Here is a 15,411-nt window from a genome sequence, read left to right as displayed (position 1 = left end):
TGGGTGTCAATCCTTTTTGAGGTGTTACGACCCTTTATGAGAATGGGCCTGGCGTTCTATCTACTGTTTGGTGCCAGCCCAGTAGGATCAAGTGAGTGTCCCAAATGGCATCCTATTCCTTATGTAGTGCACTATGGGCCCTGGTCAAAGTAGTACACTACATAGGGAATAGGGTGCCATTTGGGAGACCACCAAGGCTTCCTAATAGAATGGCGCAACCCATCACTACTACCATATAAGCCTAGTCCTTGGCTGGCATTTTGTCTGTGCTCACAGGCACATAATCAGAGTGATCATTCAGAATGAGAACACCCCACATTAGTGACAGCAGAAGCATAGATAAGGAGGACTATTTTGGAAGTGCTCAGTAATGGACAGTCCACAGCAGCACAACAAAGGCTGTGTCCCGATTCTCCACCCTTCTCCAGAAGTGTGCCTTTGCACACTTTCCGTCATGGATTTAAAAGCATTGGATTGGTTAAAGCATTGGCTGGGGGCAGTTTCCACCATTGTTAGTCCATGTGAGAAAGTGTACAAGTGCACACTTCGGGAAAAGGGGGAGAATCAGGATGCAGACAAAGATTAGGATCGAGGTAGTCAGACTATTGCCAGGGTTGTAGATGCAGGAACTGTAGTGAATCATTTAGACCTCTACTCCCAGCCTGGTCTCATAGACTAGACGTAACATAGTAAATGTAAATCCGGGACACTCAAATTAGGATGATATGTTTGGTATGGTTACATAAGACAGAAGGTTACTTAAGGCAAAAACCAAAGTAGGGTGGCTGGTCGGGGTGGGCGTATAATGTGAAAGTCTAGCAACCCAAAGGTTGCGTGTTCGATCTCATCACAGACAATTTTTGCTACTTTGCAACTACTTGCTACTTTTGAGCTACTTTGCAACTATTTAGCAGGTTAGCTAACCCTTCTCCTAACCTTGACCCTTTAAGCTAACCAATTAACATAACTTCTAACATTAACCCCTAACACCTAAAGCTAGCTAACGTTAGCATTAGCCACCTAGCCAATGTTAGCAACAACAAATTGGAATTTGTAACATATCATACAGTTTGCAAATTCGTAACATTGTACGTTTTGCAAATTCCTAACATATTGTACGAATTGCAATTCCTAACATATTGTACAAATTGTAATTCCTAACATATAATATGAGATTAATTAATACGTACCATACGAAACGTAACATATCATATTAAATGGAGTGTCTCGGATTTACTTAAAGAATAATATGAAATGCTCTGAGACCACGTTGTTACTCTAACACCATCAAATCATAGCACTTTTTTTTTTTGTCACGTGCCGAATACAATTTTTTATTTATTTATTTTATTTTATTTTATTTTATTTATTTCTTACAACAGGTGTAGACCTTACCATGAAATGCTTACTTACAAGCCCTTAACCAACAATGCAGTTCAAGAAAGAGTTAAGAAAATATTTACTAAATAAACTAAGGTTAAAAAAAAAAAGTATCACAATAAAATGACAATAACGAGGCTACATACAGGGGGTTCCGGTACCGAGTCAATGTGCGGGGGTACAGGTTAGTCGAGGTAATTTCTACATGTAGGTGTCTATGCATAGATAATAAACAGCGAGTAGCAGCAGTGTAAAAACAAAAAGGGGGGGGTGTCAATGTAAATAGTCCGGGTGGCCATTTGATTAATTGTCCAGCAGTCTTATTGCTTGGGGGTAGAAGCTGTTAAGGAGCCTTTTGGTCCTCGACTTGGCGCTCTGGTACCGCTTGTCGTGCGGTAGCAGAGAGAACAGTCTATGACTTAGGTGACTAGAGTCTTCAACAATTTTTTGGGCCTTCCTCTGACACTGCCGATTATATAGGTCCTGGATGGCAGGAAGCTTGGCCCCAGTGATGTACTGGGCCGAACGCACTACCCTCTGTAGCGCCTTACGGTCGGATGCCGAGCAGTTGCCATACCAGGCGGTGATATAACCGGTCAGGATGCTCTTGATGGTGCAGCTGTAGAACTTTTTGAGGATCTGGGGACCCATGCCAAATCTTTTCAGTCGCCCTGATGGGGGAAAAAGTGTTGTCGAATGTCAGCAGCACAAAACTTTCCACCAAAATAACCTTACAAGTCGCTTTCATTCATGCTGCCAGATAGCCTATGAAAATAATGTTACCCACAAGGACAGCTTCTGTAGGTTTTGATTCCCAGACTGTGTTTTAGCTACTGCGCTGTAGTTTATGTATTTCATTTTATTTCCCCAACTTTTTAATGACTTTCTTTTGACCAGGGAAAGTAGACATTTTCTCATACAGTGTATAGGCTAACTCAACAAAAACAATACTGTAGTTCACAACAAAGGGAACATAGGCCTATACAATGATAGAGCGAACGCTGTATCATCCTAAAGAACTCCCTCATGTAAGCTGTAGGGATTGATATTGACTGCTGCTGTCAGATGAATAGCCTGAAGTGCCCTGCTGATCTGTTGTCAGTAAATAAAGCCTTTGCATCTTCCAGAGACACAGAGGGAGGATGTAGATTTTCCCGAGCTGTCTCTGGCCCTTAGTCACACTGAGAAGGGAAGGGAAAGGCCAGGGCTACATCCCAAATGGCACATTATTCCCTATATAGTGCGCTACTTTAGACCAGTTCCCATCAAGTGCACTATATAAGGAATAGGGTGCCATTTGGGACACATCCTTGGTCTAGTGTGCAATGGATCTCTTTACAATACAGCCCATTAGTGGACACAAATTAATTATGAAAGGCTGTGTTTGGACTGAGTTGGTCTAGTGGTGAATACCGTATACTGTAGTGTTTCTCATTGACCTGCTGGACGACTAATGTCATCTCTTGTGCCCGTTTTGAATACCTGTCTACCGGTATTTCAATTGTTTGTTGATTTGTTAATTATAGAATAATGGTAATTGGTCAAGTATTAAAATGGAGTGTCTAATATATAGGCCTGGCTAGTAGGTTAGGCTATATCAGTCGGCCTATGCTACCACAGAAAATAGGCCTCATGTAAATGTCAACATTAGAACAAGTGACAGTAATTGTTTCTGTTTGAATATTTTCCCCTATCACTTTTCTTGTCATTCTTGCTATTCTTGTAACAAGATACTCTAGGTATCCTTTGTTGCTGATTCACTTTGACCTATTGTCTTACAGGGTAAACCGTTCATGTTTGACCGAGTGTTCGGGTCCAATACGACACAGGAGCAGATGTACAAAGCCTCTGCTCAAATGATTGTTAAAGGTAAGGAAGGATGGATGCAGCGAGCCCAGGTAACTAGCTCTGGTGCTATACCAGCAGTGGAAACCTTTTGGCAGTTTAAAGTCATGGTTTAATAAGTTCTCCATGTCTTTTCCTCTATACACAGATGTGCTTGATGGCTACAATGGGACTATATTTGCCTTTGGGCAGACATCGTCTGGAAAAACGCACACCATGGAGGTGAGAGAGGCCTATACAATACATCCTTCTTAATGCGTTTGGTCAAATGCTTTCAACCAGCGTTGGGGTCAATTCCATTTCAATTCAGTCAATGCAGGAAGGAAACTGAAATTCCAATTCCACATTTTTCTCATAAAAAGGCATTAAGTAATATTGGAATTTAAGTTTACTTCTGGAATTGACGGAATTGAAATTGAATTGACGCCAACCCTGCTTTCAACTCTTGTTCTATGGTTGACGGGAACCTGTCTCTGTCCTGTAAAGGGTAGCCTCCATGACCCGGATGGTATGGGGATCATCCCCAGAATAGTCCAGGACATCTTCAACTACATCTACTCCATGGACGAGAACCTGGAGTTCCATATCAAGGTATGGAGCACTTCAACCACACAGCTGGCCTCAAGTGCTTCTGTTGCGAATTTGAAAAACTTATGACAGAGTATATTCTGTCCGTCCGTCCCTCACTGGGCGCTGACTAGCTAGTTATTCCACATCGGCTACATAATCTTAATAAAAAACACAGCACAGCAGGATTGTTTCTAATCAGAGGTATCTCTGTTGCAGGTTTCATATTTTGAGATTTACCTGGACAGGATCAAGGACCTACTGGATGGTATGTACTGTATGCTGCGGCACAGCAGGCATCCTCATTTGACCATTCTGGAGATATACAGTGCCTTCAGGAAGTATTCATACCCCTTGACTTATTCCACATTTTGTTGTGTTACAGCCTGAATTCTAAATTTGGATTTGAAATACTGAAATGTATTCACACCCTTAAGTCAATACTTTGTAGAAGCACCTTTGGTGGCTATTACAGCTTTGAGTCGTCTTGGGTATGTCTGTATCGGCTTTGCACATCTGGATTTGGGGATTTTCTCAAGCTCTGTTAAGATAGATGGGAAGCGGTGGTGAACAGCAATCTTCAAGTCTTTCCACAGATTTTCAATGGGATTCAAGTCTGGGCTTTGGCTGGGCCACTCAAGGACTTTCACATTTTTGTTCTGAAGCTGTTTCAGCATTGCTTTGGCTGTATGCCTGGGGTCATTGTCCTCTTGGAATGTAAATCTTCACCACCAGTCTAAGGTCGTTTGCATTACATTTTACATTACATTTACGTCATTTAGCAGACGCTCTTATCCAGAGCGACTTACAAATTGGTGCATTCACCCTATAGCCAGTGGGATAACCACTTTACAATGTTTATTTTTATTATTATTATTTATTTTTTTTGGGGGGGGGTGGGGGTAGAAGGATTACTTTATCCTATCCCAGGTATTCCTTAAAGAGGTGGGGTTTCAAATGTCTCCGGAAGGTGGTGAGTGACTCCGCTGTCCTGGCGTCGTGAGGGAGCTTGTTCCACCATTGGGGTGCCAGAGCAGCGAACAGTTTTGACTGGGCTGAGCGGGAACTATGCTTCCGCAGAGGAAGGGGAGCCAGCAGGCCAGAGGTGGATGAACGCAGTGCCCTCGTTTGGGTGTAGGGACTGATCAGAGCCTGAAGGTACGGAGGTGCCGTTCCCCTCACGGCTCCATAGGCAAGCACCATGGTCTTGTAACAGATGCGAGCTTCAACTGGAAGCCAGTGGAGTGTGCGGAGGAGCGGGATGACGTGAGAGAACTTGGGAAGGTTGAACACCAGACGGGCTGCGGCATTCTGGATGAGTTGTAGGGGTTTAATGGCACAGGCAGGGAGCCCAGCCAACAGCGAGTTGCAGTAATCCAGACGGGGGATGACAAGTGCCTGGATTAGGACCTGTGCCGCTTCCTGTGTAAGGCAGGGTCGTACTCTCCGAATGTTGTAGAGCATGAACCTGCAGGATCGGGTCACCGCCTTGATGTTAGCGGAGAACGACAGGGTGTTGTCCAGGGTCACGCCAAGGCTCTTCGCACTCTGGGAGGAGGACACAACGGAGTTGTCAACCGTGATGGCGAGATCATGGAACGGGCAGTCCTTTCCCGGGAGGAAGAGCAGCTCCGTCTTGCCAAGGTTCAGCTTGAGGTGGTGATCCGTCATCCATACTGATATGTCTGCCAGACATGCAGAGATGCGATTCGCCACCTGGTTATCAGAAGGGGGAAAGGAGAAGATTAGTTGTGTATCGTCAGCGTAGCAATGATAGGAGAGGCCATGTGAGGATATGACAGAGCCAAGTGACTTGGTGTATAGCGAGAATAGGAGAGGGCCTAGAACTGAGCCCTGGGGACACCAGTGGTGAGAGCACGTGGTGCGGAGACAGCTTCTCGCCACGCCACTTGGTAGGAGCGACCGGTCAGGTAGGACGCAATCCAAGAGTGAGCCGCGCCGGAGATGCCCAGCTCGGAGAGGGTGGAGAGGAGGATCTGATGGTTCACAGTATCAAAGGTAGCAGACAGGTCTAGAAGGACAAGAGCAGAGGAGAGAGAGTTAGCTTTAGCAGTGCGGAGAGCCTCTGTGACACAGAGAAGAGCAGTCTCAGTTGAATGACCAGTCCTGAAACCTGACTGGTTTGGATCAAGAAGGTAATTCTGAGAGAGATAGCAAGAGAGTTGGCTAAAGACGGCACGCTCAATAGTTTTGGAAAGAAAAGAAAGAAGGGATACTGGTCTGTAGTTGTTGACATCAGAGGGATCGAGTGTTGGTTTTTTGAGAAGGGGTGCAACTCTCGCTCTCTTGAAGACGGAAGGGACATAGCCAGCGGTCAGGGATGAGTTGATCAGCGAGGAGAGGTAGGGGAGAAGGTCACCGGAGATGGTCTGGAGAAGAGAGGAGGGGATGGGGTCAAGCGGGCAGGTTGTTGGGCGGCCTGCAGTCACAAGTCGCAAGATTTTATCTGGAGAGAGAGGGGAGAAATAAGTCAAAGCATACGGTAGGGCAGTGTGAGCAGGACCAGCAGTGTCATTAGACTTAACAAACGAGGATCGGATGTCGTCAACCTTCTTTTCAAAGGGAGGAGAATGTGGCAAAGAGCTTCCTAGGGTTAGAGGCAGATGCTTGGAATTTAGAGTGGTAGAAAGTGGCCTTAGCAGCAGAAACAGATGAAGAAAATGTAGAGAGGAGGGAGTGAAAAGATGCCAGGTCGGCAGGGAGTCTAGTTTTCTTCCATTTCCGCTCAGCTGCCCGGAGCTCTGTTCTGTGAGCTCGCAATGAGTCATCAAGCCACGGAGCTGGAGGGGAGGACCGAGCCGGCCGGGAGGATAGGGGACACAGAGAGTCAAAGGATGCAGAAAGGGAGGAGAGGAGGGTTGAGGAGGCAGAATCAGGAGATTGGAGGGAGAAGGATTGAGCAGAGGGAAGAGATGATAGGATGGAAGAGGAGAGAGTAGTGGGAGAGAGAGAGCGAAGGTTGCGGCGGCGCATTACCATCTGTGTAGGGGCAGAGTGAGTAGTGTTGGAGGAGAGCGAGAGAGAAAAGGATACAAAGTAGTGGTTTGAGACATGGAGGGGAGTTGCAGTGAGATTAGTAGAAGAGCAGCATCTAGTGAAGATGAGGTCAAGCGTATTGCCTGCCTTGTGAGTAGGGGGAGAGGGTGAGGTCAAAAGAGGAGAGGAGAGGAGTGGAAAGAAGGAGGCAGAGAGAAATGAGTCAAATGTAGACGTAGGGAGGTTGAAATCCCCCAAAACTGTGAGGGGTGAGCCATCCTCAGGAAAGGAGCTTATCAAGGCGTCAAGCTCATTGATGAACTCTCCAAGGGAACCTGGAGGGCGATAGATGACAAGGATATTAAGCTTAAATGGGCTAGTGACTGTGACAGCATGGAATTCAAATGATGAGATAGACAGATGGGTTAGGGGAAAAATTGAGAATGTCCACTTGGGAGAGATGAGGATTCCTGTGCCACCACCCCTCTGACCAGATGCTCTCGGGGTATGCGAGAACACATGGTCAGACGAGGAGAGAGCAGTAGGAGTAGCAGTGTTTTCAGTGGTAATCCATGTTTCCGTCAGCGCCAGGAAGTCGAGGGACTGGAGGGTAGCATAGGCTGGGATGAAGTCAGCCTTGTTGGCAGCAGAACGGCAGTTCCAGAGGCTGCCTGAGACCTGGAACTCCAGGTGTGTGGTGCGTGCAGGGACCACCAGGTTAGAGAGGCAGCAGCCACGCGGTGTGATGCGTTTGTGTAGCCTGTGCGGAGAGGAGAGAACAGGGATAGGCAGAGGCATAGTTGACAGGCTGTAGCAAATGGCTACAATAATGCAGAGGAGATCGGAATGAAATGAACTAAACATCAGGGAAAGGAGAGAGCGGGCCTCCCTCACCACAACTCCCAAATATAACTCTCCCAACTTCCACCTCAGAGACTATAATTGTTTCACTGAAACACCCGAATAAAACTCTCCCAACATCCACTTTAGAAATTAGAATTGTTGTAAACTACAGCGGTTCAATGTTTCAAGGAATAGACTCAACTTACTTTATTCAGCTAGCTAACTATGACGCCATAGCTAACTAGCATGCTAGCATCCAATAACACACGGTTTAGCACCAATACTTGGTTACAACAAACTACCAATAGTGTGTTAACACACTAAACAGATAATTCGTGTCCGTGTCTAGTTCCTTTCATAACGCAGCAAGAATTAAACGTTGGCTAGCTAGCACAACGATATTGTATTTAGCCGCTACAGTACTGCTACAGTACTGCTAGCTGGTAGTGTTGGCTAGCTAGCAATGGCTGCGGTGTTGACTTTGTTTGAAAAACGGCGTCGCTGCGAACGAATGTAGCTGGCTAGCTAACCTCGATAGTTACTCTATACTACACCTTTATCTTTGATACAAATACAACTATGTAGCTAGCCAACATTACACTAATCAAATCGTTCCATTGTAATGTAATGTGTCATATTACCTGCGGAGCGAAGTACAGCATGACTACTCACCTCGCCTCACCTCGCCCAAATCTGCATTCTGAAGCAGGTTCCCATTAGGGATTTGCCTGTTTTTGGCTCCGTTCATTGTTCGCTTTATCCTTACCAGTCACCCCGTCCCTGCCGCTGAAAAGCATCCCCATAGCATGCTGCTGCCATCACCATGCTTCACGGTAGGAATGGTGTTAGACGGGTGATGAGCTGTGCCTGGTTTTCTCATTCTTGCCAAATATAATTGTTTTTGTCTCATCAGACCACAGAATCCTTTGCCTTATGCTCTGTCTTTCACATGCCTTTTTGCAAACTCCAGGCTTGCTGTTGTGCCTTTTTCTCAGGAGTGGCTTCCGTCTGGCCACTCTCCCATAAAGCCCAGATTGGTGAAGTGCTGTAGAGACTGTTGTCCTTCTGGCAGGTTCTCCCGGCTCAGCCAAGGAACTCTGTAGTTCTGTCAGAGTGGTCATTGGGTTCTTGGTCATCTCCCTGACCAAAGTCCTTCTTGCCCTTTTGCACAGTTTGGTTGGATGGCCAGCTCTAGGCAGAATATGGGTAGTTCCATATTTTTTCAATTTACCAATGATGGAGACTTTCGAACTTTAAACACTGTAGAAATTGTTTTATACCTTTCCTCAGATATATGCCTCATCAAAATTCTATCTCGGAGATCTACGGACAGTTCCTTGGACTTCATGGTATAGTTTTTCTGCTCTGACATGCACTGTCAACTGTGGGACCTTATATAGACGGGTGTGTTTCTTTCTAAATCATGTCCAAACAATTGAATTGGCCACAGGTGGACTCCAATCAAATTGTAGTGATATCTCAAGGAAGATCAAAGGAAATTGGATGCACCTGAGCTAGGGCTGTGGCGGTCATGACATGTCAGCCGGTTATTGTCATGCAAAAGACTGCCGATCTCACGGTAATTGACCGTTTATTAACATACATTTACATTTACGTCATTTAGCAGACGCTCTTATCCAGAGCGACTTACAAATTGGTGCATTCACCTTATAGCCAGTGGGATAACCACTTTACAAAAAAAATGTGGGTGGGGTAAGGGGGGGTTAGAAGGATTACTTTATCCTATCCCAGGTGTTCCTTAAAGAGGTGGGGTTTCAAATGTCTCCGGGAGGAGGTGAGTGACTCCGCTGTCCTGGCGTCGTGAGGGAGCTTGTTCCACCATTGGGGTGCCAGGGCAGTGAACAGTTTTGACTGGGCTGAGCGGGAACTGTGCTTCAGCAGAGGTAGGGGAGCCAGCAGGCCAGAGGTGGATGAACGCAATGCCCTCGTTTGGGTGTAGGGACTGATCAGAGCCTGAAGGTACGGAGGTGCCGTTCCCCTCACAGCTCCGTAGGCAAGCACCATGGTCTTGTAGCAGATGTGAGCTTCAACTGGAAGCCAGTGTAGTGTGCGGAGGAGCGGGGTGACGTGAGAGAACTTGGGAAGGTTGAACACCAGACGGGCTGCGGCATTCTGGATGAGTTGTAGGGGTTTAATGGCACAGGCAGGGAGCCCAGCCAACAGCGAGTTGCAGTAATCCAGACGGGAGATGACAAGTGCCTGGATTAGGACCTGTGCCGCTTCCTGTGTAAGGCAGGGTCGTACTCTCCGAATGTTGTAGAGCATGAACTTACAGGATCGGGTCACCGCCTTGATGTTAGCGGAGAACGACAGGGTGTTGTCCAGGGTCACGCCAAGGCTCTTCACACTCTGGGAGGAGGACACAACGGAGTTGTCAACCGTGATGGCGAGATCATGGAACGGGCAGTCCTTCCCCGGGAGGAAGAGCAGCTCCGTCTTGCCAAGGTTCAGCTTGAGGTGGTGATCCGTCATCCATACTGATATGTCTGCCAGACATGCAGAGATGCGATTCGCCACATGGTTATCAGAAGGGGGAAAGGAGAAGATTAGTTGTGTGTCGTCTGCGTAGCAATGATAGGAGAGGCCATGTGAGGATATGACAGAGCCAAGTGACTTGGTGTATAGCGAGAATAGGAGAGGGCCTAGAACTGAGCCCTGGGGGACACCAGTGGTGAGAGCACGTGGTGCAGAGACAGCTTCTCGCCACGCCACTTGGTAGGAGCGACCGGTCAGGTAGGACGCAATCCAAGAGTGAGCCGCGCAGGAGATGCCCAGCTCGGAGAGGGTGGAGAGGAGGATCTGATGGTTCACAGTATCAACGGCAGCAGACGGGTCTAGAAGGACAAGAGGAGAGAGAGTTAGCTTTAGCAGTGCGGAGAGCCTCCGTGACACAGAGAAGAGCAGTCTCAGTTGAATGACCAGTCTTGAAACCTGACTGGTTTGGATCAAGAAGGTCATTCTGAGAGAGATAGCAAGAGAGTTGGCTAAAGACGGCACGCTCAATAGTTTTGGAGAGAAAAGAAAGAAGGGATACTGGTCTGTAGTTGTTGACATCAGAGGGATCTAGTGTTGGTTTTTTGAGAAGGGGTGCAACTCTCGCTCTCTTGAAGACGGAAGGGACATAGCCAGCGGTCAAGGATGAGTTGATCAGCGAGGTGAGGTAAGGGAGAAGGTCACCGGAGATGGTCTGGAGAAGAGAGGAGGGGATAGGGTCAAGCGGGCAGGTTGTTGGGCGGCCGGCCGTCACAAGTCGCAAGATTTTATCTGGAGAGAGAGGGGAGAAAGAAGTCAAAGCATAGGGTAGGGCAGTGTGAGCAGGACCAGCAGTGTCATTTGACTTAACAAACGAGGATCGGATGTCGTCAACCTTCTTTTCAAAATGGTTGACGAAGTCATCCACAGAGAGGGAGGAGGGGGGCGGAGAGGGAGGAGGATTCAGCAGGGAGGAGAAGGTGGCAAAGAGCTTCCTAGGGTTAGAGGCAGATGCTTGGAATTTACATCTCCGGGCCTCCACGCAATCAAGCTGCATGCAAGCCGCTGATGCGCACCTTTTAACATCATCATTTTAAAAAAAGTATAATAAATCCATTTCATATACACAATCACAGTAAACCCATTCTTTATGTTAGTCAGGTCTAAAGAAACAATATGATATGAAGAAAATGTATTTCAGTTGAAGAGAATGAGTTGGCTACTGTATGTTATCTGGCTATGCTCCATGCCATAGTCTGTAAGGCTTGTTCATTTAGCTGACCAGATGTGCCATTATTTAATATTATCTGATTTTATAGTGAGAAGAATATAATTGAACTTTTGGATATTTTTCCCATTCCGGTGCCAGTGCGCACATGAAGTGGCTATGTTGAGTGTAAATGTGATCATTTGAAACAGGTCCTATATGTTAGATTTTAGAGTTATTTGGCAACTTCAGTTGTGAATGATACAAACCTTAGAATGTCTTGGAAATCAAAACGTATATGATGCGACTATAGGCTATTGATGATTTGATAAAGCCGCTCTGTTCCTTGCCTCAGGCTGCACAGCTGTTCTCTGAGCAAGTGATTATATTTTCACCCATCATACTATTCTCAATTAAATTTTGTCTTTACTAATATCTAAAATTAGTTTAGATTTAGAATGGCCCATAATCAAATGTGCAGGGCAGGGGGGGAAAAGACACGTCATCTGGATGCACTCGAATAGCGAATGGAGGCTGCACGCTTTCCCACTGTCAAACTGTTATTTCACTCCGCACATCAACCACTGTTTGAGGAGCTGCGCGACAGGTGATATTCCGCCCAAAATCTGTATGGCACTTATCTACTTCCCCAGAGCCAGATGAACTTGTGGATACCATTTTTATGTCTCTGTGTCCAATATGGAGGAAGTTAGAGGTAGTTTCGCGAGCCAATGGTAACTAGCATTAGCACAATAATGGAAGTTTATGCTAGCAGATACCCATAGACTTCCAGTCATTGCGCTAGTGCTAGTTAGCATTTGCGCTGGCGCTAGTTAGCAACTTCCTTCAAACTGCACGCAGAGACATAAAAATGGTATCCATGAGTTCATTGGACTCTGCGGAAGTAGATAAAGGGCCTCCAACACCAAAATCCCAAAGTATCCCTTTAAATGCAGAGCTTGATGATTCCTTGTTACTATGGTGATCAACAACCTGTAATAACTGCAATAATAAAATAACCTTGGTTTTGTTTTTTTCCTCTGCAGTAACAAAGAACAACCTGTCTGTACATGAGGATAAGAACAGGGTGCCCTATGTCAAGGTGAGGCACAGGTTTATTTATGGTCAAGTGAACCAAACATCTATAATGGTACCATAGATTAGATAGATAGATAGATAGATTGATTGATTGATGAACGTTTGGTCAGGGGGATGAATCGATAGAAGACAGATCAGTAGATGTAGATAATGATGGATTGCCTATAGATCAATAGGGAGAATGGTTGTGGGTCACATGGCACGCAATTCCCTTTGTAGTGCACTACTTTTGATATATGGGCGCTAGTCAAATGTAGTGCACTATAGACAATACCGATCTAACTTCCTGATTGTCCCAGACTTTAATGCCAATGTTATCAAAAAATGTATTCATAATCGCCTCTTTGTCTATGAACGTCTACCATGTCAAATGAAAAGTGGTTCCTTGGTTCTTTGTGTGTCCCCCAGGGGTGTACCGAGCGCTTTGTGTGCAGCCCCGATGAGGTCATGGATACTATTGACGAGGGCAAATCCAACCGGCACGTTGCCGTCACAAGTGAGTCAGTCCAACACTGGGTCTGTTTCAGTCCCTCCTGCTTCTCATGGGTTCATCCTCACAGGCTGGCCTCACAGGATCAACCAATACAATCTCACACAGCAGTCCCAGGCTACGTCCTAAATGGCACCCTATTCCCTTGATAGGGACTACTTTTGACCAGGGCCCATAGGGGAATAGGGTACCATTTGGGATGCAAATATAGGGAATAGGATGCAATTACACATCATTACATAATTAGGACCAGGAGTTTTTCTGACCAGGAACCAGGAAAAACTATAGACCCAAGTTATGCTACAGTACAAGTTTTCTCAAGACAGAGAAATGTAAACATTTGCTGAGCGGTCCAACTGAAAGTGAAACATTACGACACTGATGCTAGTTATCAAAGATGTTCTTGATGTTGACATTTTTTTATGAATAAATGTTGCTTAATTCATAATGGCCATCAAGATCTCTGTTTCTGTTGGCATTAGATGTATTATGTGTTAATGCTCGTGTCTGTTCCAGACATGAACGAGCACAGCTCCAGAAGTCACAGCATCTTCCAGATCAACGTGAAGCAGGAGAACACTGCTACAGAGCAGAAACTCAGCGGCAAGCTCTACCTCGTCGATTTGGCCGGGAGTGAAAAAGTATTTTTCCGTCTTTTATTTTTCTCTCTGTGCCTTCCTTCCTGTGTCCCGGTCATTCACCCTTTTTCAGAAGTATTTTTTGCATGGATTTTACAATGGCGGTAACACACTCCAGCCAGTGCTTACGCCAATCCTATGCTTTTAAATGCATGACGGTGAGATTGCATGGTCACACTTCTGGAAAAGGGGTGGGAAATCAGGACGTAGCTCAAGCCAGGGATCATCAACTATATTCAGTCACAGGGTGTTTTTTTCTTTTTTCTTGAGTGGATGTTCAGGGTGCCGGAACATAATTACAAATCATTTGTAGACTACAAATTGACAGCAAGAAACCCAAACAGATATCATACCTGACTAAAACATAATCATTTAAAACCTTGCTTACATTTGTATACAATCATATACAGTATATCTCTCTATTATGCGTGGGAATATAACTTTTTTAACATGTGGGGCCAAATAAAAACGCCCGCGGGCTTCCAGTTGGGGAACCCTGGCATAAGCCTTTCTTTCTTTCTGTCTACTTCTCCTCTGTTTCCTCCCTTTCCCTTCTCCGTCTTAGTGTTTAAGTTCATCACATTCACTTCTGCACAATGCCTGCTTTCTCCTACTGGCACTGTACTGTAGATATAGCCTAACACGCTGCTATTGATTTGAACATTTGGTCACAATTAACAAACTAGCCTACCACATCGAAGGCCATGGATTAGCATCCTGTCCAGGGGGTGTGCTTGTACCTCAAGCTGCCTCACGCTACAGAAACGGGTGATAGGCTTCTGCCCTATAGGCTGTTCTGGCTCGGACAAGGCTACTTACTTGTACCACCACATCTTGGATCGCCTCGAGTCTTTAGCACATCTGTTGTTACTCATTACTCACACGACAACAGCAGTAATCGGTGTATTATTAATCTGATGATAATCCACAGGATGGCATTAAGATCAAGCAAAGCCATTAACATGCTTTGTGGCCCTCTTTCATAATCAGTTTTTGTTACATCAATGTTTGTTGTGGTCTCCTGTATCTTCTTTGTTAAGACTTTAGTGTGTTTTGGCAGCATTATCTACCTTAATCAGGTATGGGCTGTGTACCAAAATGGCACTGTATCCCCTACATAGTGCACATGGCACCCTCAGTGTTTCCCCTAGGATTTTTTTCAGCAGCGGCGGTAAAGGTACCGCAGGGTACCTTTTTAGTAGAAGGTGACTTTTTTTAACAGGACATTCTACTCAAATGCATGAAAATGTAATTATGTTGACACCATCTGAAATATAAGTGATGGGCGCCGCTGCACTATAGGGAGATGAGGAGCAAGCGGTGGCTGTACGCTCGTGGCCCTTATTTGCGCCACTGCTCGCTCATTTTGCAACAAATATACGTTTTAACTTGTCACTCTGACCTTAAAGGAATAGTGTGAGATTTTGGCAATCAAGCTGTTTTTTTTCTGCTTTCCCAGAGTCAGATGAACTCATGGTAACCATTTATTTGGGGTGGCAGGTAGCGTTGGGCCAGTAAAGGTCACTGGTTCGAATCCCCGAGCCAACTAGTTGAAACATCTGTCTGTACCCTTGAGCAAGGCACTTATCCCTAATTAGTCCTGTAAGTCGCTCTGGATAAGAGCGTCTGTTAAATGACTGAAATGCAAATGTGAAAATATTATGTCTGCATGCAGTTTGAAGGTAGTTTCGCAAGCCATTGCTAACTAGCGTTAGCGCAATGACTGGAAGTCTATTGATTCAGCTAGCATGCTAACTGTTCACATGGACTTCCAGTCATTGCGCTAATGCTAGTTAGGACATTTGCTAACGCTTTCTTCAAACTGCACGCAGACACAAATTGGATCTATGCGT

General features: G+C 45.7%; 1 protein-coding gene across 1 annotated transcript in view; it reads left to right on the top strand.

Moving 5' to 3' along the window:
• The window catches only part of LOC121549974 (kinesin-1 heavy chain), a 36,308-nt gene that overhangs the window by 4,608 nt on the left and 16,289 nt on the right, over positions 1-15,411 (top strand). Inside the window, exons 2-8 of the mRNA XM_041862011.2 lie at positions 3,162-3,249; positions 3,374-3,447; positions 3,712-3,816; positions 4,012-4,060; positions 12,379-12,434; positions 12,839-12,926; positions 13,437-13,561. Of these exons, the coding sequence (XP_041717945.1) occupies positions 3,162-3,249; positions 3,374-3,447; positions 3,712-3,816; positions 4,012-4,060; positions 12,379-12,434; positions 12,839-12,926; positions 13,437-13,561 (585 nt within the window). The remainder of the gene's footprint in view (positions 1-3,161; positions 3,250-3,373; positions 3,448-3,711; positions 3,817-4,011; positions 4,061-12,378; positions 12,435-12,838; positions 12,927-13,436; positions 13,562-15,411) is intronic.

The sequence above is a fragment of the Coregonus clupeaformis genome, chromosome 34 (assembly GCF_020615455.1).
Source record: "Coregonus clupeaformis isolate EN_2021a chromosome 34, ASM2061545v1, whole genome shotgun sequence".
In the NCBI taxonomy this organism is placed as follows: domain Eukaryota; kingdom Metazoa; phylum Chordata; class Actinopteri; order Salmoniformes; family Salmonidae; genus Coregonus; species Coregonus clupeaformis.
This window is presented reverse-complemented; position numbering and strand designations above follow the sequence as displayed.